The 26129-nt window shown below is 37.5% G+C and overlaps 4 protein-coding genes and 1 long non-coding RNA gene across 13 annotated transcripts; 2 read left to right on the top strand and 3 right to left on the bottom strand.

Moving 5' to 3' along the window:
- Positions 1-5798: 5798 nt before the first annotated feature.
- On the top strand, positions 5799-9666 carry LOC133721640 (uncharacterized). 3 transcript variants are annotated; one of them, XM_062148328.1, is made up of 10 exons: positions 5799-6319; positions 6439-6583; positions 6686-6854; positions 6970-7228; positions 7691-7779; positions 8143-8325; positions 8425-8510; positions 8626-8710; positions 8892-9120; positions 9329-9666. In XM_062148328.1, the coding sequence occupies exons 1-9, from the start codon at positions 6109-6111 to the stop codon at positions 9024-9026; spliced, it is 1362 nt and encodes a 453-aa protein (XP_062004312.1). In that variant the 5' UTR covers positions 5799-6108; the 3' UTR covers positions 9027-9120; positions 9329-9666. The 3 variants fall into 3 exon arrangements, with proteins under 3 accessions (XP_062004312.1, XP_062004305.1, XP_062004298.1); XM_062148321.1 differs by having other exon boundaries at positions 9214-9666; XM_062148314.1 differs by having other exon boundaries at positions 5800-6319; positions 9207-9666.
- A 1398-nt stretch (positions 9667-11064) lies between these two features.
- Positions 11065-13912, bottom strand: LOC133727421 (probable prolyl 4-hydroxylase 9). 2 transcript variants are annotated; one of them, XM_062155000.1, is made up of 8 exons: positions 13421-13912; positions 13191-13301; positions 12914-13071; positions 12618-12720; positions 11985-12080; positions 11749-11814; positions 11542-11667; positions 11065-11344 (listed from the first exon to the last, which is right to left on the bottom strand). In XM_062155000.1, exons 1-8 carry the CDS (start codon positions 13571-13573, stop codon positions 11258-11260), a joined length of 900 nt encoding a protein of 299 aa, XP_062010984.1. In that variant the 5' UTR covers positions 13574-13912; the 3' UTR covers positions 11065-11257. The 2 variants fall into 2 exon arrangements, with proteins under 2 accessions (XP_062010984.1, XP_062010985.1); XM_062155001.1 differs by having other exon boundaries at positions 11542-11661; positions 13421-13865.
- Positions 13913-14618: 706 nt separating this feature from the next.
- On the bottom strand, positions 14619-16365 carry LOC133721637 (uncharacterized). The gene is made up of 3 exons (XR_009852284.1): positions 16228-16365; positions 15808-15893; positions 14619-15327 (listed from the first exon to the last, which is right to left on the bottom strand). It is a non-coding gene; the product is annotated as an uncharacterized LOC133721637 (long non-coding RNA).
- LOC133721628 (protein CONSERVED IN THE GREEN LINEAGE AND DIATOMS 27, chloroplastic) lies at positions 15299-19196 on the top strand. The gene is made up of 7 exons (XM_062148297.1): positions 15299-15689; positions 16256-16408; positions 16690-16767; positions 16861-16956; positions 18048-18083; positions 18358-18521; positions 18631-19196. Exons 1-7 carry the CDS (start codon positions 15453-15455, stop codon positions 18794-18796), a joined length of 930 nt encoding a protein of 309 aa, XP_062004281.1. The 5' UTR covers positions 15299-15452; the 3' UTR covers positions 18797-19196.
- LOC133721609 (uncharacterized) lies at positions 16963-23094 on the bottom strand. 6 transcript variants are annotated; one of them, XR_009852265.1, is made up of 7 exons: positions 22633-23094; positions 21464-22351; positions 20993-21078; positions 20673-20813; positions 19415-20363; positions 18027-18149; positions 16963-17864 (listed from the first exon to the last, which is right to left on the bottom strand). XR_009852265.1 is itself a non-coding variant. In XM_062148281.1 (5 exons), the coding sequence occupies exons 1-5, from the start codon at positions 22945-22947 to the stop codon at positions 20219-20221; spliced, it is 1575 nt and encodes a 524-aa protein (XP_062004265.1). In that variant the 5' UTR covers positions 22948-23094; the 3' UTR covers positions 19170-20218. The 6 variants fall into 6 exon arrangements, 1 of the variants encoding a protein (XP_062004265.1); XR_009852263.1 differs by having other exon boundaries at positions 16963-18149; positions 19415-20101; positions 20210-20363; XR_009852260.1 differs by having other exon boundaries at positions 16963-18149.
- Between the last annotated feature and the right edge of the window lie 3035 nt (positions 23095-26129).

The following is a 26129-nucleotide window of genomic DNA, read 5'->3' as shown; positions in this document are numbered from 1 at the left end:
CCAAATCTAATTTTCTTCTCCTCCTCCTCCTTCTTCTCCTCCCTCCCTCCCTCCCTCCCTGATATCACAGTTTGATTTGGACACCCAAATCTGATTTTCTTCTCCTCCTTTCTTTTTCTTTTTTTTATTTTTTTATTTTTTTATTTTTTTATTTTTTTATTTTTTTATTTTTTTATTTTTTTATTTTTATCAATTCTTGAAGAGACGGATTTGCCCTTACAAAATTGACCAAAATCATACTGACTAACGGTGGATGTAATGACATGTACATATTTTCGGTCAAGATTACAAGTTCATGTACCGTTTTGATTTTTTTGAAAGATGATGTACCGAACTCCGGAGTAACCCATTTATCGAGGACTACTGTTAAAAATTTTCTTTCAATTAATGCACCTCCTTTCCTATTTTTTGGTACAACAATTTCTGTGTGTGATGAAGGAACTCTGCACCATGAATAAGTTGGTAAGTCATTATTATGTACAGACTACATATGCCAAACAACAGAAAACTGAAACTAACGGAATCAAGATCCTTAAACTAGCTAGGTAAGTAGATAGCTAGAAGATGAACGTAGACGAGTTGAACAAGAATTATATCTCCATCTCATATATACTATCAAATTCTGCAAAGATAGAATAACATCCTAAAGTAAGAGGAAACTCAATTAATAGCCCTTAATAGGGAAATAAAATCTTCTGCTTTAAAAGCATGCACGTAACTCTGGAGTGATCATTCACATTGGATCAAAAAATTATGTGTTTGGTATTAAAAATATGAAGGGAAGCTCAACACGGCATTTGTACGGTTATGTTCTAGCTCTTCCTTGCATTAGCCTTTGGGCAAAGCAGCAACACCCATTCTCATAAATCTAATTCAGAGTAAGGATATTGATTTACACCCTTTAGGGACTCTGATTTTGAACTGCAGATCATTGATGAATCACTTTGAGTCCTGCTCCATCAAGCATATTCATAGAGAAAGAAATATGGTGGCAGACATCTTAGCGAAGCATAGCTTGGACAACGAACTAGGAGTTTGCAGAATGGACACAAACCCTCCCTTTGTGAATCAAGTTTTGATGGATGATATTGATGGCCTGGTGAGGCCTAGGATGGTTGTAACAGCTTCGGTTGAGTAGTAGTAGTAGTTTCTTTTCCTCTTTTTCTGGGCTTAATGCCCCCATGTAACCAAAAAAAAAAAAAAAGCAGCAACACCCAACCCATCGTTGGGCACAAGTATCTTGTTCGTTTTATTAACAATATCAACCACAAAGATGTATTCAACTTTAGGTGTTGGTCGGATCCTGATACTATTGGTCCCCGTGAGCTTGCTCCCAATCAATAATGGGAATTAAGATTCCGACTAACCTACGGAACATTGTTCCAATGCACGACGTGGTACCAGAGTAGCAGCGGGCCGGGGGTCAGAAACATTCAGCTTACTTTAACGGGTTTCAAGCTGAGGATGTTCCTTTATATAATGAAGTCCCTGCGATATGCAGCGCACGAGAAACCGGAATTTGGTTGATGAACGACCAGATTGGTCAATATACACTATAAAGTGTCCTTGGTAAGAAATTTTTTTATAGCTTGGTGTAGTTGTTCAGACGACTTATTTATATTTATGTAGTTGAATTGAAGTTATAATAATGAAAAATAAAATTCTATCTTGGTTTTTGTTTTGATGGAGATTGATGGATAAGGTTGAACCAGCATATATTTCTTTTTTTGGTTACAGAACCAGCATATATTTCAACAGTACTGAGACATCACATGTTCATCATTAAATAAAAAGAAATACATATTTCACATCAAGGGAACCTACACTCAGGCCCGGCCCTGGCCCAGGGCAGGCAGGGCGATAGCCCATGGCCCAAATATTGAGGCAGTATGAAAAAAAAAAAAAAAAACTGAATCTCTAAAATACCTTGACTGTAGTTTATTACCAAAAAACAAAAGAAATCAAAGTTTAATCATATTTTGCATTGATGACCCCTCATGGGCGATTATTTAGAATATATTAAAGGTGCATCACAAAAGAATTCTTCAGCAGCATGCCCATTCTTGAGACGTGTGGGAAGTGGGAACATATAGGGGTTGCTGCACATTGACAACATTATATGGAAGAAACAAATGTGCTTGAAAGTGAGAATATTGAAATAAATCGTGTGATTTTGCATCTAAAAAAGCAAGAAGAAGTCATTTTAGATGAGATTTGATTTTTTTTTTAAAAGAAGCGGAATAAGAGCGAGCTCTTTGCTCTTACCCGAATTTATTGATGTAGGAAAAAAGAAGTAAGATTTGATTGATATAAAGCGATGTAATCTTTATTTTTTGGGGTATTGGTTTTATGTCCCCCCGGTTATATCATATTTTTTTTCATCAATATAAAATATTTTTGAATTTTTTTTTATATAAAGGGCCCAATTTTATTTTTCGCCCCGAGCCTTGAATTTCTCAGGGCCGGGCCTGCCTACACTAAAATCTCAATTCATCCGTCTTAGTCGACACAGCAACACTAGGGACAAGTTTGTTTCTTGGTCAACTTTATTTTTTTGGCTAGGTACCAAAAGAAAGAAAAAAAACAAATCTTTGCATTGTGAAAAGAGGTTCTTCGCCTGAAATACAATTAATGGGAATTAAGAATTGCATGTGAGTCAATCTCAAAACCTAATTTACCAATTGGAACAAGGTCATCATGGGTCGACCCTACCCTAAATTTTAGGACTTAGGGCCGGACTTAGTCAAAGTCAACAAAATTTAGGGCCGGACCTGTGCTTAAATATGCTAACCATTATCCGCCTATTAGGGCTGGGACACTAGGGTCGAAAGGATCGGCCTTCCGAATAGGGCCAAATAGGGCCGAAATTGGCCGAAAATGACCTTATTTTGTATAACAAAAAGAAATAAATTATATTTTTTTTTTTCTCAAAATGTGGCTCAATGGTTATATAGGTAATCTAAGACTATTTTCTTTTTTGTTGATCATATTTAATATATACTGGCCGGGCGGGCTTGTGGCGAGCTTGGGTCAAAGGGCCAAATGATGACCCCTAGAACAAGATCATCTATAAGAGAAGAGGGTTTGTTTGCTAAAGAAGAGAGTTTGTTTGCCAAAACAGATTTTTTTTTTCTTTCACTAAAATAGCCCTCAAATATTAAAAAAGTTAAAGAAAGTTTAAATGTGCAAGGATAAAGCTGTAAATTACAAAAAGAAAAAAGATAAAGAAAAATATAAAAATAAGCATTATCCATCTACTCTCAAATTGTCACCCACTAACTTCAACTGTTCCCAACCACCTGTGTGGTAAGGTTGGTCGAGCTACCTAGTATGGAACCCTCATGTCTAGGGTACGAATCAAAACTCCCACCAGTTTGTGGCTAGCAGGTTTGAGGGACATTCGGGTTCTTGCGCCTGCGGCGGGAGATTAGTCTGGCTTTGCTAGGTTACTCTCGTGGTCTTCGATTCGAATACTGACTGTATGAGTGTGTTATTAACTCGCTAACATAACCGAAGTGGCTTGCTACCTTACTCCCGATAAAAAAAAAAAACTTCAACTGTTCCCCTTATTCAACTGCTAAAAATTGGTTTCATTATTTTAAAATGTTTTTTTTTTCTTTTCAAACTTAAATGCAGACACATAGAGTGTGTGTTTTCCTTCTAATTTTTACAAATCACATTATGAAGTCACTAGTAATTTCTTTAGTTTTAAAATTAATTACTAATGATTTGGTCAAGGGGTAAACAGGTTACCAACCTTTTAAATATTCAAGGCTATTGGATATATTATTAATCCAACGGTCTAAAATATTCAAAAAAATGGTTGTATAGCAAACGGCCCAGCACCTTAGAATTTTCCAAAGGGTATAAGCCTAGAATGATCATTCATAGTGGATTGAAATTGTGTTGGGAGTTAGAAAATTGAAGGGAAGCTCAACATGGCATTTCTATTGTTTTGTGCTCTTCCTTGCATTAGCCTTTGGGCAAAGCAACAGCTCCTATGCCATCATTGGGCACAAGTATTTTGTTCGTATTGTTAACAATATCAATGACAGAGATGTACTCAACTTGAAATGTTGATCGGCTTCTGATACTACTGGCCCCCGTGAGCTTGCTCCCAATCAACAATGGGAATTCGGATTCCGGCTATCCTCCGGAACATTCTTCCGTTGCGTGACGTGGTTCCAGAGTAGCACCATGGATCTGAATCTCTCCTCTAACTTTGACGGGTTTAGACCTGCTGATGTTCCTTCATATGGTAGAGTCCATGCGATATGGAGCGCACGAAACACCGGAATGTGGTTGTATAACAGCGACAGTGGTCAATATACCTTTAAGTCTTCTTGGTGAACAAGATTGGCTTGGTGTAGTCGTTTTATTTCTTAATCACAAAGAGACTCCTGAGTCTTATCTGCCTCCTACTATATATATTTGACTGAAGAAAAGTTATAAGGGCCTGCTATTATATTTACTAGCCTTCTCACACGCGCAAGGACTGTGCTCTCACGTGCGAACCGTCTTTTTTATCGTTTAAGTGTGTTAGATATAATTTTATGACAATTTATACACTCACACTTGTATTCGTTTATTTTGATATTTGTTAATTTTGATAAAAAAATAAAATAAAATAAAAAACTTTGCTTGATATAATCTTATTGCGTGCAATTTTTTTTTCTCATGGTGAAATAAAAACGTATAAGCAAAATTACTGTATTTTTTTTTAATGTCATCTCTAATTCTTTCGGTGGTTTTTTCTTTAAAATTTGTTCAAAATTAACAAAATAATGACCCTAGCAACAAAATTTCTTTGGTGTGTGATGGTCTGTTGGGCAAGAAAATTGGCTATAGGCAATTTGAGAATTTTAAAAAAGATACCAAAAGTAATGTATTAAGAAGAGATCATCATACTAAAACTCTTTTAAAATAATAATAATAAAAGGCCAGATGATTTGTTGGGCATTAATCAAATTGTCTAAGGGCAAAATAGGAAGTTCAAAAATTTGACCAACTATAAACAGTACTTTGGCCTTCGCTTTATATATAAAGATGTACCTGAAGAGGACTTATAATAATGAAAAATGCCTCCTGAGTCTTATCTTGGCCTACTATCTTGGTTTTTGTTTTGAAGGAGATTGATAATTAAGGTTAAACCGACATATACTTCCTATTAGGTTAAGTTTAACAGAGACATCAGACATCACATGTTCTTCATTAAATCACAAAAATACATATTCGATATTGAAGGAGCTCACACTAAAATCTCAATTCATCAATAGCACATACAACAACACTTGGAACAATTCTGATTCTTGATCCCTATTAGGACACTTGGGGCCTAACCGGGGCAAAGAGAAAATTAAAGAAAAAGAAAATTTGGTGAATTGAAAATATTATGGTCCGAATCAATTAAGATAACCAATTCCAACAATATAGATATAGAATTGAGTCAATTTACTTGATTATTCATTAGTCACTTCCGAGTTCAAGGTATGATATCTTGTATGTATTTGTTTCAATTAACTCAATTATAAGGATAGTTAAGATTTTATTCGAGCGCCCCTCATAGCGGTGGCAAGACACGCGTTAAGTTGAGGTATAAAAGACTCTATGTATTGCTCCACAATAGAAAAGATCTGGAAATCTAAATTGGTCAAACCAGTCAATAAGAAGATGAGCCGAGCACAAATACAGTTTCTTATTTATTACTTATCCACGTGGCCATGTAACATTGGCTAGTCATTAATCTCAAAAGCTCAAAGTTTCATAACAAATCTCCCTATTACACCGATCGCGCGGCACTAATGTTCAGTTGAAGCCCAGAAGAAGCAAAACCCCAACAGAACGGCGGCGTTTCGGAGTTGTGAGCTACAGTGTTCACTGTGCATATACGTATATAAACAGAAGAGACGGTTAATTGTGATAGTTACAGGCGTAGAGCTCAAAATCTCGAAATCCTTCTTCTCCTTCCATATTTTTGAGATCTGAAACCAGAAATCAAATCCGCGCTCTGACAATGGTGGCTCCCAATCTCTGAGAGAGAGAGAGAGAGAGAGAGAGAGATTGGAAGGGCTCTCTCTGGTTTTGATTTCGGAATCGGAATCGGAATCAATGGCGGTGGTGATTGAGAGCTCCGTTTGGGAACCGAGCCCCGCGCTTTACATCTTCATCTTCTTCGCCTGCCTCTTCTCGATTCTCTTCTTCCCTTACGCCTCCGGCAGCACCTCCGCCGCGAAAGCTGCTCCGTCTCTGTTCGACCATGGAGTCTCCCCCACCGCTTCGTCTCAGAGGAACTTCCTGCTTCTCTATTCTCTCGCCTCAGGTAAAACGACGTCGTTTCGAGATCTTGATTTGTTTCATCTGGAAATTTTTCCAATGGTTTTGTGTAGTGTGGGGGGTGGTGATTAGGTTTTGATGACTGATCGGCGGTTTTGGTTTCAGTTATGGAAGGACTGTGGTCGGTGTTCGGTGAAGTTGAGCTAGCTTACTACGGATTAAGCAAAGAGAAAATGGTGCTTTATCTCTGTGTAGGACTTGCGGCTTCGATTTCTATCGGTTCTTTCTTAGGACTACTTTCTGATTTAATGTGAGTGCCAGTGCCTCCTCCTGAGCTGAAATGCTAGTCTTGTTTTTGAATCGCCTACTGTTGGAACCCCCCTAAACTGATTTCGTTGTGTTTTTCGTGTAGAGGTCCAAAGAAAGTTTGCTTCTTCTTTTGCTTTCTACACCTCCTTGTTGGCTTGTTGAAGAGAATCGTCCCTCATTCGAGTGTTTGGGTGGCGAGCATTTGTTTGTCAATCACAAGTTCAGTTTTTTCGTTCGGTTTCGAGACGTGGATGGTAGTTCAACATGAAGAGGTTCAGATTCTGTTTTCCGTTTATATGTAGGATCAAATTTGTCTAGAAATGTAAAATGATCATGTGTTGGATGGGCGATAGTGCTAATTATGATGAACTTCACATATGTTTGCAGCAAGGGCACAGGCAAGATATGCTGAGTGAGACATTTTGGTTAATGAGTTTCTTCGAGTCAGCATGTCTTATTGGTAGCCAGGTTTTTTCAAATTGGCTCATCGCTAATAATGCAGAGACAAGTATGGCGTCTCATTCTACTGCAGCTATCTTCTTGGCAGTAATAAGCTTAGTCTGTCTCACCAAGGGATGGAAAGAAATCCCACATAAAGTAGCTCTTAAGGAGTATAGGGCATCTTTTCGTGCATACATTGTTGGCGGTAAGAGTGGCAATCCCAATCTGTTTTTAGCTTTTATCTTACTTCTGTTTTTTGCTTGCTTAAGCATACTATACTGCTCGAATACATGAAAAATAATGAGTTTGAGTCCAGAAACAGTGAAGCATGTGTATTCTACTCCCTCTGTCCTAGGACATGCAATTTTCATTTCTATAACCTTCTTGAATAGTTCAATCACTTATGTCACCTTTCCAGTAATGAGATGAGTACCTGTAGCTGTAGAGCATCTTCACACTCTTTAGTTGGAAGTGTCTTGTACAATATTCACCGAGCCATCAAATTATTATTGGTAGTTCGGTGGATTGATGTATATATGGTGTCAGCTTATGATGCTTAAGCTGCCCTTCTGCATAGTGCTTTACAAAATTACAAGGCATGATGTGAGCATCCTTACCTTTAAATTTGGTATTTATTCTTAATGGTGCAACTTTATATGATTAACAGATAAAAGAGTATGGCTTTTGGCATGGGCACAAGCTTGCCTTCACTTCTCTGTTGCAGTATTCTGGATACTATGGGCCCCAACAATAGTGGTAAGGGATCTATATTTTAAAGCAAAATTCTTATTGAATCAAAGATTAGGTTGCTTAATATGTTAATGGCTATATGTTAATGATATTCTTCTTGTTGTTCTCCACTAATTGGACCAATAAAATTCTAGAGTTAGTCAAGACCGCAACAATAGGGGTAAGGGATCTATATTCTAAAGCAAGATTCTTATTGAATCAAAGGTTAGGTTGTTTAATATGTTACTGTTATTCTTCTTCTTGTTCTCCACCTATTGGACCGATAAAATTCTATGGTTAGTCAAGACCTTCAATCTGGTGGACAATGCAAATTCTTTATCTGCATACGATTTAATTTCTTCTGTAAGTTTTAACATGATATGATTTTAGGCTGATGGACGAGAAGTGCACCTAGGGTTGATATATCCATGTTTTCTTGGATCAAGAATGCTTGGAAGCACAGTATTCCCATGGCTCATTAGTGGACTGTCATCCCTTAGAACTGATGATTGCCTAGTATATGCATTCATTGTACTGGGGCTAGTAATGTCCATAACAGCTTATGATTATCAGGTAAGGATTTGTTATGTCTTTGGAAATATGAAAAATGTAGTCATCAGCTCTGTTTGATGCTAGATATTTAAAAGCTTAAACTTTTAATTGATGATGCAGGAAGTTGGGATGCTAGTGACACTATTTTGCATATTTCATGCCGGCCTTGGCGTGGTTTTGCCTTCACTTGCCAGATTGAGAACCATGTAAACTAAACTAGTCGTTCTTTTCAATGAGCTGATATCTCTTCTAACACACATCAGATTCAACTTTTGTTACATGGATGTCAATCTGATAATTTTCCTACTTCTTGGTTCACAGGTATGTGCCTAATGCACTGCGTGGAGGGATGATAAGCCTTTCTCAAGCCCCCGCAAATGCAGCAATTCTGCTTTTTCTGGTGCAAGTAAGTGTTTCATTCTAGGGTCACTTCGTCATACAAAACAAACAATCAAGTGTCTCTCCTTCCCGTGGGATATTGTGGACTACAAATGGTGGCGGCCAGCCTTTATAACAAAAATTTATGATTTCCATATGATTTATTGATTAAACTGCCATCTACTGACTTTCATTGCTCCCCAATACAGGGAAAGTACCACAATAACATTGGAAACTCAACGATCATAGCATTTGCTGCCCTTGGGTTATTCACAGCAGCCGGTTGCATGCATGTCTTGAAGCGATGGGGGAAGCAACCATATCAGAACTGGCACAAATTATGAACTGGTACTAAATCATCAGCGTATTGGCTGAGTCAGACATCATTAAACAATCATTGACTAACAGAAGAAATCATGTGCCTAACACTTAACTGAGGTATACCACTCTTGAAGTATGGAAGATGAATATGGAAAAAACAACATATTGTTTTAAGAATTTTGATTGATATGGTCTTTGTATAGTCTGTAGGAATTAACTGAAAGTCTTGCCCAAGGCGGAAGTCAGCTATCGATTCTTGGCCAGTGTGTCCAATTCAAGTTTCCCAACCCATCTCAGCCTCCTAAGTTTCTGTGCACATATGCAGGTTAGTCGGGATAAGAGAAGGGACGTACATGCTTACTACCAGCTGTGTAAACTACTAGTTGGAGTTTAGGGATCGGTTGATTAGCAGTAGGCGAGAACTGCAAGTCTCTGTCATCCCCATTTTGACGATTTTTTAAATAGATATATTCTTTTTGGTTCTTTTTAATTTGGGTTGTAATTCTTCCACTTATAGTGGCATAATGACAAGTATAGTTTGTCAAAACCTTGTACTCAATAGATGGTAAACGAAAACAAGGAGCCTTCTCTGAAAAGTATGGTCATGTGTAGGAGTCTAACACCATTAGGCTGAACCCAATATATAATTGCACTATTTCAATATATGGCTAACCATTATTTTTTTTTTTTTTTTTTTTTTTTGGGAATCAATATTCACATAGCAGCGTACCGTTCCACGACATCAATTACCAGCATCATTCTGAAGCCCCAGGTAGAGGATCAAATTGACACAAACAAAAATGAAAATGAGGTCTCTAAGACATATAAGAGATGGCCATTTAAGATATTCCAACCACCAAGAACACAAGAGTCTTACGAACTTCTGAACCAAGAGATAACCACTCTTCTTCATCGCCTTCCTCTTTCGAAAGGTTAGCGTCGTCTTTGTCCCATACTCTGGTCCAATTTTCAAATATTGCCTTGCAATTGACCAACTCCAACTCGATAGATGACCTTGAAATCGGTTCTTCTCCAGTTGATATCAGTTGGGCGCTGAAGGCTTGATGAATGATGACTAGTAGTGGTAGTGCTCCCCATAAGATCATCGTCATCATCACTGGAACTGTGGGATATATTACGAATTTGGATCATTGAAGCTTACAATGTTTTTTTTTTTTCCTTTTTTTTTCTTCAAATATGGATTCATTGTAAGCTTCATAGACTGCAGAAAATGGTTCCCTAAAAGACGTTGATTTCGAAACGAAAGCCGACTTTGGTACTGATCCTGCATTCCTATTTGGACCAGGAAACCTCGGGGCACTTCAAAATAGCCATCATCGTCAAGGCCATGAAGTGGGGTGGGGAGCCAGTCACGACGCTCAATAGGGATCCACCATCTCTTCAAAGTCGGGAGTTTTGTTTTCTGCTTTTTGTTTTTTTTGTTTTAATTTTTTTTTTTTTATGTACCAAAAAAAAGTCGGGAGCTCCATAGGCAAACACGTAGCGGTTGTCAAAAAGGCAACCTCCCCGGCTGAGAAAAGAAAAGAAACACACTTTCGCAGTCAAACCCTTTGTTGGCATAATAAAGAGATAAAAAGAAAGAAGGATTGAAAATCAAGGAATGGTCCTATAATACTTTTGCATTTTTCACTCAAATGTTTAACGTGACTTGATGATTGGTTAAGAATGCTAGGAATATGTCACACATGACACGTTGGTGAATTAAGTCTTCTGTTAGTTCAATGGGACTAATTTGCATAGTAGTAAACAGTGTAAAAGAGGTAAAATTAGACGAGATTATACCAGACTTTAATTTTCCGGGTTGGTTACTTTCTTGTATCTTTGAATTCACCAAATAAAATTTTGTAAAAAATAGGAATCCAGTGAATTGCTCATTTGCTAGGTAACAATGATCAAAGATTTCTTCTTTTCTGTTGTGAACTTGTGATAGAAGATAGTGTAGGACTCCAATAAGTGTTTAGTCTTTGCCAAGAAAAAAAAAAAACAAATGATTTTAGTCGAATGAATTAGTTTGTGAAGCTCTTAGCTAAACAAGACACATTAGCTGGTATATGATGAACTTTCTTTATTTAATTGAATGGGACCAGATATCAACACTCAGAGATTTCTCAAAACTCCGATCATAACCAAGGGGAAGTTGGGGTGGGGATTGTGTCAATGCTCAGGTGAAGATGAAAATTTGAGCATTGCACTCACAATACTCTGTGTTCACTGTGTTGACAACTACAACTATTCATTCCTCTTGTACTTGATCCCTCATCCACTTTGTAGCCACCCATTTTTCGCCTTTGATTACAGGACAACTCCCATGTATTGATAACTGCAGAGTAAGCCAACCAATAGTGAAATCAGAATGCAGTAAGGAGGAAAGCAACTTGTTTCACGATGAATGTATAGCACAACCATTATGCAATATCAGTAATGGCGAGTAACTAAAATGTGATAAAACCCTTATCGACATATGATCTCTATAATTCCATGTTTCACAGAATGACAATGATGGGATGAAAGACTAACCGGATCAATGGAACCGTTAGGGAACAATGAATAAAACAGAAGGCCATCTCCTCTGCGCGGCTTCACTCTCAAACCCATACATTCCTGAGAATCATGTTTTCCATCCAGGTTCAAGCCACTCTGCAGCTAAAAAGAAAAAAGGATGATCACCAAGGAACCAAAAAGAGCCATTGAAAGAAAGAAAGAAAGAGAAAATAAGAATCTTGCCTCGTATGGAAACATTGTTTCCCCACCTTCTTCAACATCAGTTAAATACAACAGGAATGATGCAACCTGCACAAGGTCAATTAGGACTAATATAAGGATTCTTTACAACCTTTTGGTACCATTACAATTTCTTAATGGTTATATGAAGTGTTTAATCATTGAAGAGGCAAATTGACCACTAACGGAGAAACAAATAATAACCAAATGAAAAACTGAATTTTATACTGAAGATGTACCCTTTGGCTTGTCTGTGGACCATATTCCTCCGGGTGGAATGCATCATAATGAGAATTATACTTCTGCCCAATCTCATAACGCAAGACGTTGAATGCCTGAAACATGATGATATCCTCACAGCTCAGACAATGTTACAAATTGGCCTGAAATAAAAGGTTAACTAATTCAACAAAAGATAAGTCATCATTGTGATTAAGACAAAAGTTTATATTGTAATGAGTTCATATCACTTTGAATTACTTTGGTGGGTAGAGGCACACGCATATAAACTCATAAACAGGGTCAAACATAGTTATTAGCATAAGAGAAATGCCATCACTGTGATTAACACAGCATCTGATCATTACTTGGAATATTTACCACTAACAACCAGATTAAACCCGCGATGCAATATCTACATATTTATGTAAAATTGTCAACACTACCAGCTAAACAACTTTTCAACCAGCATGTCAAAAAACAGAACCTGAAACCATTGGCCATTAAAAAAAAAAAAAAAAAAATTGTGCATGTAGTACATTCTTATGTGTATTTGAGGTATATAAATCACTTTGGCAATGCAACAGACCGATATTTCTTATGATTTTGTGAGTTGATAAGCTCCAGGCTATTAAAGAAACACTAAATAGTACCTCTCCATGGGTCCTGGGAATCATAGTTGCTCTTGCAATCTTTTCCTCAATGACACCCAAAGTCCCAGACTTGTCTCGATAAGCCGAAAGAAACATCCCAGAACTGATCGAAAAAGAGAGAACCGAATTTTAGAATACTAACACTCATCAGATTCTAGTTACTTAATCGTAAGCTCAAATCAACAATCACACTATCAGGCCAGTCTTCAAGTTTCTGATGCATATATAAAAAAGGGTATGCACAACAAACACAAACACCAATGATCAAAACCATGAAAAGGGTTTTATTGTACTACCTTGTTCTAATTCCCTTTGTGTTCTCCTCAGTCTCTCCCTCTCTCAAAGCCAAGGTCGAGGGTTTAAGGTCCGGCTTTGCCAAATCGATTATAGTCTCACATTGCTCCGCAGAAGCAAAATTAGGAAAATATAATGCTCGCGGATACCAGCTCAACACCTTTAATCAAAACCATTTTCGTTAGCCAATAAAAATCCAATCTTTTTTTTAATCAGAATAAAAACCCAATCTTTGATTCAATAAGTACCAACACAACTCTAAGTTGATCAAGTTGATACCTGGAAGGGAATTGAAGTTAAAGACTCGTCTCCTGTCTCCCCAAACGGCAGCGTTTCGTACTCTGTTTCCAGCAACCTCGTTCTGGGTGTATTGCCACCACCATCTACATCCTGCCAAGATATAAAAGGTATTAAATTCAACTCGGAAAAAACCAAAACCAAAACCAAAACCAAAACAAACAAACAAAAAATGAAACCCATGATGATATAAAAAAGGGAACTTTATTTGCCTGAGAGAAAAGAGAGGAGATGAAGAAACCGGCGAGGAAGAAGAAAGAGCAGAAAACGAGGACGGTGGGTAATCGGAGCTTGGCCTTGAACTTCAACCTGGAGCTCCAATTCCCTTTCAGGGATTTGGGTCTCATTATTGGGTCGATTCTCATCAAAATGCTTACCGGGTTTTGGTGATTTCTATTGGGATTCTTGTCCCCCGTGTTTTCTTCTGTATTTTCTTGACGAATGTAAGTGAGTCAGGGAAAGACTAATGGAGGGAGTGTGCTTTAAAAGGTTGAATTTTTTGGTTTCAGAATTTGATATGGTAAAATTTGGAATCCAATGGTAGTAGTGTACTAGCAACATTGGTCATTTTGGCATTTTGGGTGTGAGAAATTATTTGGTTACCTTTTGTGCAGAGAATAGTCAGATCCTAAAAGTCTTTACTCAGAGAAGTAAGTCTTTACTCAGAGAAGTATGTCTTTGACCAGATTCATCGATAGCATTGGGTATGCAGAATAGGAACCTTTACGGCTTTACCAGTTTTTCATATTATCATTTCCCACTTGCGAGTGCCATGCCACTTCTGGTAATGATCTCACTCTTTGGATCATTGCTACAACAAAATTAAGAAATTTCCATATTTGTGTAATTCTGTGGTAATTGTCCAAGTGGTTGATATATGATTTTGGTAATAGTTATCATTATCAAGGCTAATTATCTATTGGCTTTTATTTTGGTTACCTTGTAGTATCAATTTGTTAAACTTTAAAGGTTAGAGATTGGCTTCCAATAATACACTAGAGAGTAAAATATTCTACAATTTCAGTGCATGATGAGAAAGTTAAAGGTTAGAGATTGGCTTCCAATAATGCACTAGAGAGTAAAATAACTAAAATTGCAGAAATCAATGCATGATGAGAAAGAGAACGGACAAGTTTGGTAGGAGCATTTGTCCTTCAACATAATCAGCACTTCTATCTGCGCTTCTAAGTGTCATTTAAATTCTTTTTTTTTTTCTTTCAAAAATAACTAAAAAGAATCGAGAAAATTTGGATGAGTAATCGATAGCAACGCAGTTGACGTATCGGTAAGACAAACTCAGCCGATCACAAAATCTATTGTTCTGCTGTTGACTTGATCAAGTGACCAATTCGTGTTAACTTCCTAACTAGCTAACGTGCAAGCTGGGGATTACGATCTAGGAATACTGAATTTGAGGAAATGTGAACCGAGGAGAAGTTTACGAAAAATGATGTCGAAATAGTTGTATTCTTTTACATAGTTGTTAAACCAAAAAGATTATACGTAAAGAATACTAATCTGTGATGTTTTGAGCTATATGCGCACAACTGTAAGTTTGCTTTTGAAAACTTTCACGTCACAGCTACCACTCTTGACTAATGCGCTTAAATTGATGGTGGTATCTCAGACCTTTTGTCATCTGTACTGGAAAACAGTAAAGCATCATCTTTCATGTTGGAAGAGTACGGCAAAGAGTAATATGCCGGACAAGAAATATACATGAAGATCTGAGGGCCACATAGGACAGATTCTTTGCCACATCTCCATTGACAACTTTAGCCATGACTGTTTCACTCTAATCCGACCGGTCGGGTCGGGTTCTCGGGTCGAACCTTAGCCCCTTCAAAGCATGAGGAATACACAAAGAGCTGCGTGGAAGGTAACAATTTCGCACAATTGACACAGTGTCAGACACGAAAAATTAGTTTTCCAGAAGCCCCAGATGTTTGGATAATGTTGCTTGCAAGCCCAGATAATTGACGGTCCAAAATAGAAGCCACAAAAGAAAGGCTTGCACACATGTCCAACTAAGCGGGCCCACCATGCAACACCAGTCGGTACTTATCACACTCCAGATTCTGAATCAGATGTTTTCCTCCACGTAAATAATGCATGGTCCCTGAAAAAACACAATCATCCCTTTCAGCTCAACAAGGTCCTTCCTCATTTCACAGCCAATTGAACATTCTTTGTTCATCTTACTTTCAGCAGCTCAAGGTTCAGTTCAAAACTTTTAGGAAATAGATGCTCCGGGTAGATGTGTATTGCTCTCTACTTTCTAGTCCCCGACAAGTCAAGTTGGTAAATGTCGGCAGCAGAAGTTTAGGGCCATGGCAGATCCAGCAGCGTAGCGCTCAAAGACTACCCAAGGGGATTTCTGTCAAGGCCGTGAATGATGGGACGGGAGGGGGAACAAGCGGATTTCGGGGTCAGAGCTGGGAGCCTGGGTCAGAAATTGAGGTTCCTTTTGAACAAAGACCGGTATGTTTTCAGTTTCTCTATAAACTTATGCAGCACCGGGTGTTTTCCTCGTTCAATACAAATAACAGAGGAATATATCCACTCGAATGATAATCTAGAAGGCATAGGTTGTCCTTACCTTGGTGAAGTTGGCAACGGTTGTTGTGGCTCACTACCCCTGATGAAGATGTGATATGGCTTTCAGGACAACAAATCTATATTAATCTGAAAAATAGGAAACACAAGGACAACTATGTATGAAAAATGAGTGAAATGTTCATATTCTGTGGGAATAAATCATTCAAAACTGCTCTTATAGCCTGTTGTACACTTGTAACCCCCTTTAATTGATGTGATTAAATCTATGAAGGTACTTGAATCCCTAGGTGATTGAATCTTAAATGGTGATAGGTTTTGAGGGAAAGATAGGAAAATCCCTTATACTGCATCCCAGATATCAGCGAAAGCAAAACATTAATAAGGAAAAGGGAAACAAATTTAACTAGATCCACCCATATTAGGGCTTTTATGCAACATGACATTACACTTTCGTACTAACCGTTATTTGATTCAATCTTCAATTATAGGTGAATGAGTACTCATCTTTGAAGGAAGGAACCTTGTACTCGTGGGGCGATCTGGGACCGGGGCCTTTTTTCCTTCGTCTTGGAGGTTTGTGGTTGGTAACATTCACAGTTTTAGGAGCGCCCATAGCAGCTGCAAGCTTTAATCCATCAAGGGTAAGACTAAGATTTCAAATCAACATTGAAATATACGATATGTAAACATAAAGAAATATCATGTATATAGTAGACTAGACAGAAAGGATGTCTTAGGAACAGGTTTTGCAAAACCTAGCTAGAAGAATTTTATGTCTCTATACTGGAATTATACTCAAATGGCAAACCAAAATAACACAAAGGAATCAATGACATGTTATGACACAATAATAGGTAGAATGATTCTTAGAGTGCATGACTATTTCATTTTTCTTTACTCTCCATCCGTTCCAACTTTGCAGGACCCTCTACGATTTGTTCTAGCAGCTGGAACCGGAACTCTTTTCCTTGTATCGTTGATCGTCTTAAGAATTTATCTGGTAGTTTCTTCCAGCTTACCCTATCTTACAATCATTTCTAGGAGGTTTAACATTGAGAACTAACAAGAACCATATGAATTACAAATATTTCAGGGATGGAGTTACGTTGGCGATAGACTACTATCAGCAGTCATACCTTACGAAGAGACTGGATGGTATGATGGACAAATGTGGGTGAAACCACCTGAGGTAAGCACCTTTCCCATATTCTTTCTTATTGTGTTCCCTGTTCAATTCATTTTTTGTTCTTCTTGGAGAGCAAAGGTATTAATGAGGGAGAGGACAGTGAATCCCCTGTTGTTCCTTTAGAACGGAAATCAGGAACAAAGATGATCCTCCAACTCCCACCAGAAAAGTTAACCTTCTTATTTAAGTAGTCTACTGTAGCAGACCAAATAGAATAACCAGAAAATGATGGATTCGTGAAAGGAATTAAAAAATCACATAGGCTAGCTGATTATTATTGCCTTTATAGCCAAAAGTTCAAATTTTAGATTATGAGGAAAGGTATCCTGCCTACACCAGAGACTAATAATTGACCAAGGTTAAATTGTTTCTGTGCCTCGAGTATTATATGATAAAGCAGGGATTGGAACAGTGCAAAACTGCAAATCTCGAGTAAATGTCATACGTACTAAAAGTAGAGACGAAAAAAGAAGAACAAATCAAATTAGAAATATATCTGATGGGAAGAAGTATTGAATACATAGGCTGTTTTGATTCTGCTATGATTGCATATCAGTTTTGATTATAGCTGTAAATAGAGTTTAATTGTTGAATTGTAACAGCCGTACCTTATTGCTATATATGTGTACATTTGTAAACATCAATCTATCAAAATATCATTTTCTACAAAAACCAAAAATACAAACTGCCTATTGTGGCAACTTGATTGAGGCAAAAGTATCAGCGAACCATAATCACATCAAGTTTCATTGTTTGATTGCGTAGAGAAATAAAATAGATCGTATTGTACCAATAAGAATATGCTGAAGAGAGTGGAAACAAAGGGAAAGTAATTTATGATACCTGTTCTGCCAGAGGCATGTTACCAAATTTGCTAGAACGGAACCACTACATCTCGTTGCCAACAACTCCTGAATAAATGATATAGCAGACTAATGTGAAGCATCGGGATTTAATTTTTTGAGATTTTGAAAGGCAGATAGAATATAGCAAGGGGGGTGATCGTCCATCATTCTGTACCTCAGACAGATAATGCAGAAAACATGTGTCAAATTTTGCAATTGAAAACTAACCACTCTTTATTTTCCCTGTAGGTCCTGGCTCGTGACAGACTTTTGGGCTCTTACAAGGTACTAACAACTTGATATCCATCCAATTTGAAGAGAGTGCAACCTATCATAATATCCTAGAGACTACTGCATGCTAAAGAAAGTTACTTGAGATAAGAGATAAATAAAATGCACACACAATACATAACATAAGAACAACATGGATATACATGCAGCATAGACATTTCTGTTTTTTCTGTCCTTCCTAACGCGCACTACAAAAGATGTGAGCTAGTAATGATACTGTTGTGTAGAATAAGAGATTCATATGGAAAAGTGAAATTTATGTCTGTAGGTTAAACCAGTCATCAAGTTGCTGAAACAGACTCTAGTCGGAACAGGGGTATTGCTTGTTTCAGCAGTGATGCTATTCATCTTTGCTACACCAGTGGAGGATTTCGTTCAAACCACATTTTCTACAAAAGAAAACTCATCAAATGTTTCTGTCTCAAAACTGAGGTTCAACCTAACATTCAATAGACAGATAGAGATTCCAAACCTCTAATTAATTCTATATATAATATTGCTTTCTATTCTGGTTACTCAATACCAATTATTAATCTTGTAGAAGAGAAGAATTGCTTAAATTGCCTACGGAAGTAAAATCTGATGATGACCTAGCAGCAGCCGCTGCTGAGGCGGCAGACGGAAGACCAGTCTACTGCAGAGATAGGTTTTATCGTGCACTAGCAGGAGGACAATACTGCAAGTCAGATGATCTACTGATGAAGTGATGGGTGAAACACAAAAGCATAGTTATTCTTATGAAAATCCATATTATAACTGGAGGATTATAACTGGAGGTGATGCTAGAGGCACAATAGATGTTATACAACTGTTTTCACAAACTAAGCAGGGACCTGCTGGCAACCCACATCAACTAAGGAAAATCCACTAGCAGCCCCAAATACACAGGGCGACATGGGTATGACACAAGGGAATGCCATCTTAGTCACCCCATCATTTTGTAAAACAGTCTTTTGTACAAGTCTTTGAACAAATAGCATTTGTGTTGTAACTATGCTTTGTAATTTGTAACAGTTAAACAACACAACTTAATGGTCTTATGACGTAATTGAAGAGGAACTATCATTAGAAAATTAGAAATAAACAAAGCAGATATTATTGAATTAATGAGGGCATATATATAAAAAAGGTGATGTGATAAACATTGACCACATCATGTTATTTTACAACTTGCTGTACATTATGCTATTTTTTTTTATAGGGTACATTATGCTATTTATGGGAGAATAAAATTAGAAAGATGACTAACTTTGCAGAGCTTATAATAGGAAACATACATGATAAACATGTGAAACCAGTAAAAAAAAAATGTGTATAATAAATACCTATCTGGGCCAACATCAAACTGCCATTGGTGTGCTCCCATGAATTCTACCACCTCAATGCTTTCAGCCAAATGAACTACCTGAAAAAAGATTTGACTCTTCGATGGAGATCTATATGATATGGCACTCTCCATGTGAAAAACAGCATTTCCGGAAATAGTGTTCAAAAAAATGGCTGCAGAAGCAACTTGGCAGCTATGCCCCTTGCATAGCCAAATGATAGTTTTTATAGAAAATCTTGGTGGCAGGATGAGATGTCATATCCATCAACAATAATAGGAGTATAGAAATGATCTGGAAAATCATACTTGGAGTCCTTGCAACCTTGAAAACTGATGTTTGCATGAAGACAAAACCAGAGCCTCCGATCACAAATATCAAGCATTCTACCATGGCAGATCACTCGACAAAGTAGAGTAAAGCCAGAAGCATATCCCCTTCCAAAAAGTTTCTACCACCAATTGTCAGCTCTAAACAGTTGACTTCAATCATACGCCAAGATCATCTTTCTGAGCTATATTACCTGAACCAAATTAGTGTAAGAGAGGCCAAACTGGTATCCCTCCCAAACATGCATACTCTAGACCAGTTTCTTCAATCACATGCTAACAGGAATCTTTACTATGGTGAAAACTAATAGCAGGAGATTCTTTATCACTCTTGCATTACTTGATGCTTTCTGAAACCCTGATTAGAGTGAAGCAAAATCAATAATCATTTTTGGTTCTCAGATACAATGACTTTTCCATGCAAGAGCTTACGCATCCAAGGTGTGCAAAACCCAAACTAGTATACCTGTTAGTCTTAAACAAGTCTTTTGCACCAATTGAGTATTTTAAAGAGCTTTCTGTCGACAACATCCCTGAATGTATGTTTCCTTCTTTTTGCATCTTCAAGATCTAAAGTTCTATATCCCATAGCAAGAAGGTACATCGCAGGATGGAGTCTCCTGCAGATAGCATAAATGGGAGAGTAAGTATACTGCATCAGGTATGTGATACCATTAAAGTCCATTGGGGGATAGCGTACTAAAGATCTCTCTGAACAATTTCCAGTTTTTAACAATAAACATATATATATATATATATATATATATATATATATATAGCAGTGTTGACTTGGTGTTTATGGCTTTTGATTAGAACAGATTTTGATTGAAATCCCTGCTCTATTTATTAATGTAACTAAACCACTAGACTTGGGAAAAATGAGAATTATGAGAAGACCTCAAGCTGTGAGGCTACATAACATTACTTACTTCTCAGATTGTTCCCTTGCATCAAAGCCATCCCAATATCTCTGTGATGGTGATAACCGTCCTTTCTTATCTTTGCCAAATGTTTCAACATACCAACCGCCTATGTCATGCATGCCACAACGAGGCTCAAACAACCAAAATCTGTTAGCATCAGCAAGTCAAGACTTGTGGGACTAATTTTGAAACAGGATGAAATTATGCATCAAATAACCATAGCATGTTCTTGCAAGGCAGAAGGAACATGGAGACATTCACTTGAAAATCAAGTATCAGAATGAATTATTCACCAGTAAACCCTTCATAGATATGTCGCAGCTTACTTGCTTGGTGGTAATTGTGCTCTTGTGCATCTACACTCACATACAGAAACATTGTCTCCCAATCCATACCAATGCATGTGTTTCACCTGCAAAAGTTTTAAATATATATATTATGAACAAATACCACTTAAAACACACAGCCTACACATTTCAAAGCACCTACAGCATGCATATAACTGTAAAAACAAATATATACATATATCACTGACAGACAAGAATGGAAAATTCAGGAAAACAGTTATGGCAACGAGTAATGGTTCTTAACAAGATACTTCATGCAAACCATAAAGTCAACCCATCTTAGCATGCGCCAACAATGTATGATATCCATGAAACTGCTCAAAATCATGCAGAACCTGAAACCTACAGAATTTCCCTCTAATCAAGTACACTGTGTTGAATAATTATACAAACTCTACGAGAGAAACTGTACATTTCAAGCAAGAATTTAAGGGAACCAGGTTCACAAACCAGAAGTGTTCTATGCTTCATAATCACATGGGTTTTGGTACCACTGCTATTGTAGACAAGGCAAGACCCTTCTTCTGAGCTAGACCGCAATCCAGTTATAGTTCCCAATAGAATCCTTGATCCCACAGCACTGCCTGAAGAGGAAGCTTCAGTAAACCCTTTGCTGGTATGCACAGGATTATCATCAGAGCTCAGAAAAACGTGAATGTGATCGGTGTCTTCATTCTGTATCCGGTCACGATGGCTTTTGGGAGGGACTCTTGTGGCTGTAGCAACCACCCTTCCAGATATATGCAATTCTAAATCTCTATAAGGATCAGATGTGTGGGTTGAGACATCCGCAGCTTGCATATGGGCATATCCATCATTATAAACACCACCCGAGCTCATAGAGATTCTCAAATCCTCACCAGATTGGCAAATACCTAAACCCGCTGATGTGGAATACTTTAACCTCTTATTGCTATAATATGGCAGCTCTGGAACTTTATCTACTAGGCAGACCATCCCAAAAATATCACGCCCCGAAACCAAATGCAGCACCTCCGGAGTTTCATACACAGACCTCTCTTCAGCTTCAAAGCAGTCGGGAAGAAAGTCGATAGACTCAATATCAGGACCATAATACGCCGCATGTATAGCTGAATAAAAATCTCTCTCAAGCCCATCAAAATAACCTGTTCCAACAACCACCTTCCTCTCCGCCAACACATCACTTATAGCAATTCTATACCATTTCAGCCACTCAACAACTTCCATCCCCCTATATGTACTATGAAACTTATACAAGTGCAATGCACCACCTCCCCCGGATTGCTTCTGCATAAGCTTTCGCTGAGATAACAGGTCCCTGTCATAATGCGCCCTCCTTTTGCAATCCGAAAGAATCTGCATTTCATTATCGATTACGCATTCAGGTCATAACATCCCTCAATCCTTATCAATTATTCTACTCTTCAAATTATACTATCTGCCTAGTGTGATTTTTGTAGATAACTTTTTCACCTCTATTGTACTTAATTCCATTTTTATGCTAAACCTTTTCTTCAAATCCTAACCACAAGGTTAATTAAGGGCAAAGTTCCACAGCTAAACTGAAAATTACAACTAGAAAAATGCGGTAAAATTAGATTAACTGAAATTAGAAATCCGAGCGGCGGGGATAGAACCTCATAGGCGGCGAGGATTTGAACGAATCGGCGAGAAACGTCGGAATCGTTACCGGACTGAACGAGGTCCGGGTGAGTCTGTTTCGCCAATTTATGAAACGACGCTTTGATTTCGGCGAATGAGCTCGTCTCCGAAACGCCTAAGAGCTCGTAGGCGTTCTCTTCAGTGAACTCGGTCCGAGTTGACTCGGCGGTGCTGGTGCCGAACCACCGAGTTCCGGCGGTCCGGTAATAGAATAGTAAGAGATAACGCCTTGGAAACGGTTGAATTGGACGGCGGCGATAGAGAGACTGGTCGCAGGAGAGAGAAGCCATTCTTTTGATATTGATTTTATGATTTGGATTATTTGGGTATCGGAGAATTTTGGAGAATTCGGAAATGGTGGAGCTGAGAGAGGCTGAGAGTCTGAGACTGACTGAACTGGTTTCGGGTAGTTGAGACTTGAGAGAGGAAGAAGACGGGTGTCACTAGCTGGCTGTTAAGCTTGACACGTGGAAATACGGCTTAATTGTTAATCCGGGTCGGGTTAGGCGGGTTGGAGAACCAATTGCTTTGATCTAGGTATTGGACTTGATCTTAACAAGTGAGTTCAACCCACTAGAGTATATAGTTGGGCTTCACTCTTGATAGCTTATTGGGCTATGATTTTCTTCAGTGTGGAGTCTTCGATGGCCCGATTTATGCGAAATGTGTGGGAGAGGGTTTTCTTTTCAATAAGAATAGACGATTATGAGAAATTAGCTAAGGTAATGGTGCGATATTCTACCACCCTCTGAGCATTCGCGTACATTTTGCCCTGGTCCCAAGGTTTTAAATTTCTTCGAAACTGTCGAAATTTCCGTAATTTTGAAATACCGAAACGAAATTCATATGCTATATCATTTCCGTCAGAAGTTTCCCGAAATTTTCTGAAATTTTCCGTACATTTCCACGAAATTCTTAATTTCCGAAATATCTACACACACAATATATATTTAAAAATTCACACCGAAATTTTGTCTGAAATTTCTCTAAAATTTCTGTTAAATTTTTATGTCACCTACAATGAATTTTTACTTCATACTTTTATAGAGAAAATATGAAATTTTGATTTTTTTTTTTTTTTTTTTTTTGCAATAAAGTTGAATACAACAAAAAACTTTTTTGTTTTTATCTGCCACAAAGTTGAATGCTCCAACCATAACATGATTTCCTTTTTGCTTCGTCTCAAATATTGTATGCTTCATACACTGTAACATCATATTAGGTAATTCCACAATATCCGATATATGGATTGCATGTGGAAAGGGAACAAGACGTACACATACAATAACCATGTGATGAAGTACGAAAATCATTTCCAAAATTCATGTACTTAGGAGCAGTATTGTATGATACTAAATGAAAGCAGTTCAACCAGCTACATCGAACCACATCATAGTAGCTTTTATATTCCTTTTGTTGTACTTGTTCATTTTCATTCAAGGGGTTTTGGTTTTACGTGCCCCGCCCCACCCCCTTGTAATTTTCTAATTATTAAAAAAAGTAAATCATATTTACATTATCAATATACAACACATTATCAATACACATAGATAAAAACACTAGTTTAGCAACCTACTACAGTACTAGTTAATTACTCGTCCATATAAAATATCATAATTTTATTATAAATGTATAATTTTAGAGATGTTACATTGTAAATAGGTTTATTATAGGTTAGTTTAGTCTATGTAAAAGTTTCATTCAAAAATATCATTTTATAAATGCAATTAATTTGATTTCTTTATTTTTAACCGAAATTTCCACCGAAATCGAAACTTTCTCCGAAATTTCCTTAAATTTGAAGTACCGAAATCGAAACCAAAACCGAAATTTGAAACCTTGCCTGATCCAATGTGTTTGATGCACAAATTTCCGGCGGATAAGGGCCGATCTCAAAATTCTCATTCCGAACTCAAACAAGTGAGTGAACAATGTGGGATGTGATAGAGGGTTTGAGGGGTGAACCATCAGTGTTTCTTTCACTTTCGCTTTGAGAGAAATCCGAATAGCTATTGGGCCATCATTTTCTTTAATGATTGGCCTATGCCACAAGTGATCTTAAAAGCTACTGCTTGATCCATTGAGGAGTGCATGCAAAAGCTAAATGAATCACAAAAACTAAAAAGGAAGGCAATGTGGAGATATAGCTACTTAGAATTTGTGGATGGCAATGTGGATAAACATATTGCAAGTTTGTGGAGACATGATTATGATGGATACTCCTTTCCTTTGATTCACAAATTTTAGGACAACATCATCATAGGACACCCCTTATTAAAGTTTGTATTATTGGTGTAGTTCTTATATTATTACACTTATGAGTATAATAAGTAAATAAGTTATAACAGTGGCACATCACTTACACATGGATAAGTGGATAAGTTGGCACAAAATGGTAGTGTTAAATAATTATTTCCACCCACATGCAACCAAGTTCAACCCCACTTACACTTGAATCTGTGTCTACCCAATTAGAGACAGTTAGGTTAGACACACCCTTTCACCACTCATTTTCTTTAGTGCTGATCAACTTTCTATAATATTTTCTTATGAATGGTGAACACTCTTTTTAGTAATCATCATATTAATAAAGAGAAAAATACGAGATTTTTTTATTTTTTTTTGAAACGGGGTTAAATACGAGATTGTTTAGTCATCTAATTACTGTCGAATACTAAACCGTTCGTTGTGAGATTTTGATTTAAGGGGGTGGATCAGTAATTAAAGAGAAGATGGTTCAAGTCGAAGTCCCAATCTGAGGAGAAAATTATGATCCAACGGAATGGTAGGTTTAAGCAGTTGCATGAACAGATGTGGCATTAATGTTCCCTCTTCTACAATGCAATGCACAGTGACCCAAACATAGTTGATTCTTCTTTCAGGATGAACGGTCAAACTGGGAAATTAAACGGACACAGATTTAATGTTACCATATTCAAAGAAGAAACGCAACCTGCTACAGCATCACCGAAACTGCTACTGCAGGTTTGAGGGAACACAACTTCCCAAACGATGAAGACGACCAATCTCTTGGATTCTATTGTAATAAGTAAATTAAAAAGTACTCCTGTCTGACGCATTGTTGTTTATTGCTTCTATTATCTATCAATTCTTGCCTGCCAATTTCAATGGCTGCATGTGATCCTTGGACCCCAATCCCCTAAATTTACATATTTATTTCAGCTCCATACAAAATTACAAATTAAGGACAAAAAATAAATGAAATGAAAATGTCGACGCGATACTATACAGAAATAGGTATGCGTTGATTGCGTTCAATCGTAATAAGACTGAGACAATTTCCGATGAAATCCAAATCGATTCTTTCTAATAGACCCGACTAATGATCAGTCATAATCTCTTCAATAGTAATGACCTACGGCCGACGGATGCCAGATTACTAGCAAGTTATCTAGTGCACTATATTACTGAAATCACGACAAGAATGGCAAATGAAAATGAACATTCACAT

This window comes from Rosa rugosa, chromosome 1 (genome assembly GCF_958449725.1).
Source record: "Rosa rugosa chromosome 1, drRosRugo1.1, whole genome shotgun sequence".
In the NCBI taxonomy this organism is placed as follows: domain Eukaryota; kingdom Viridiplantae; phylum Streptophyta; class Magnoliopsida; order Rosales; family Rosaceae; genus Rosa; species Rosa rugosa.
Note: the sequence above shows the minus strand (reverse complement) of the source record. Positions and strands in the feature narration are given on the sequence as shown.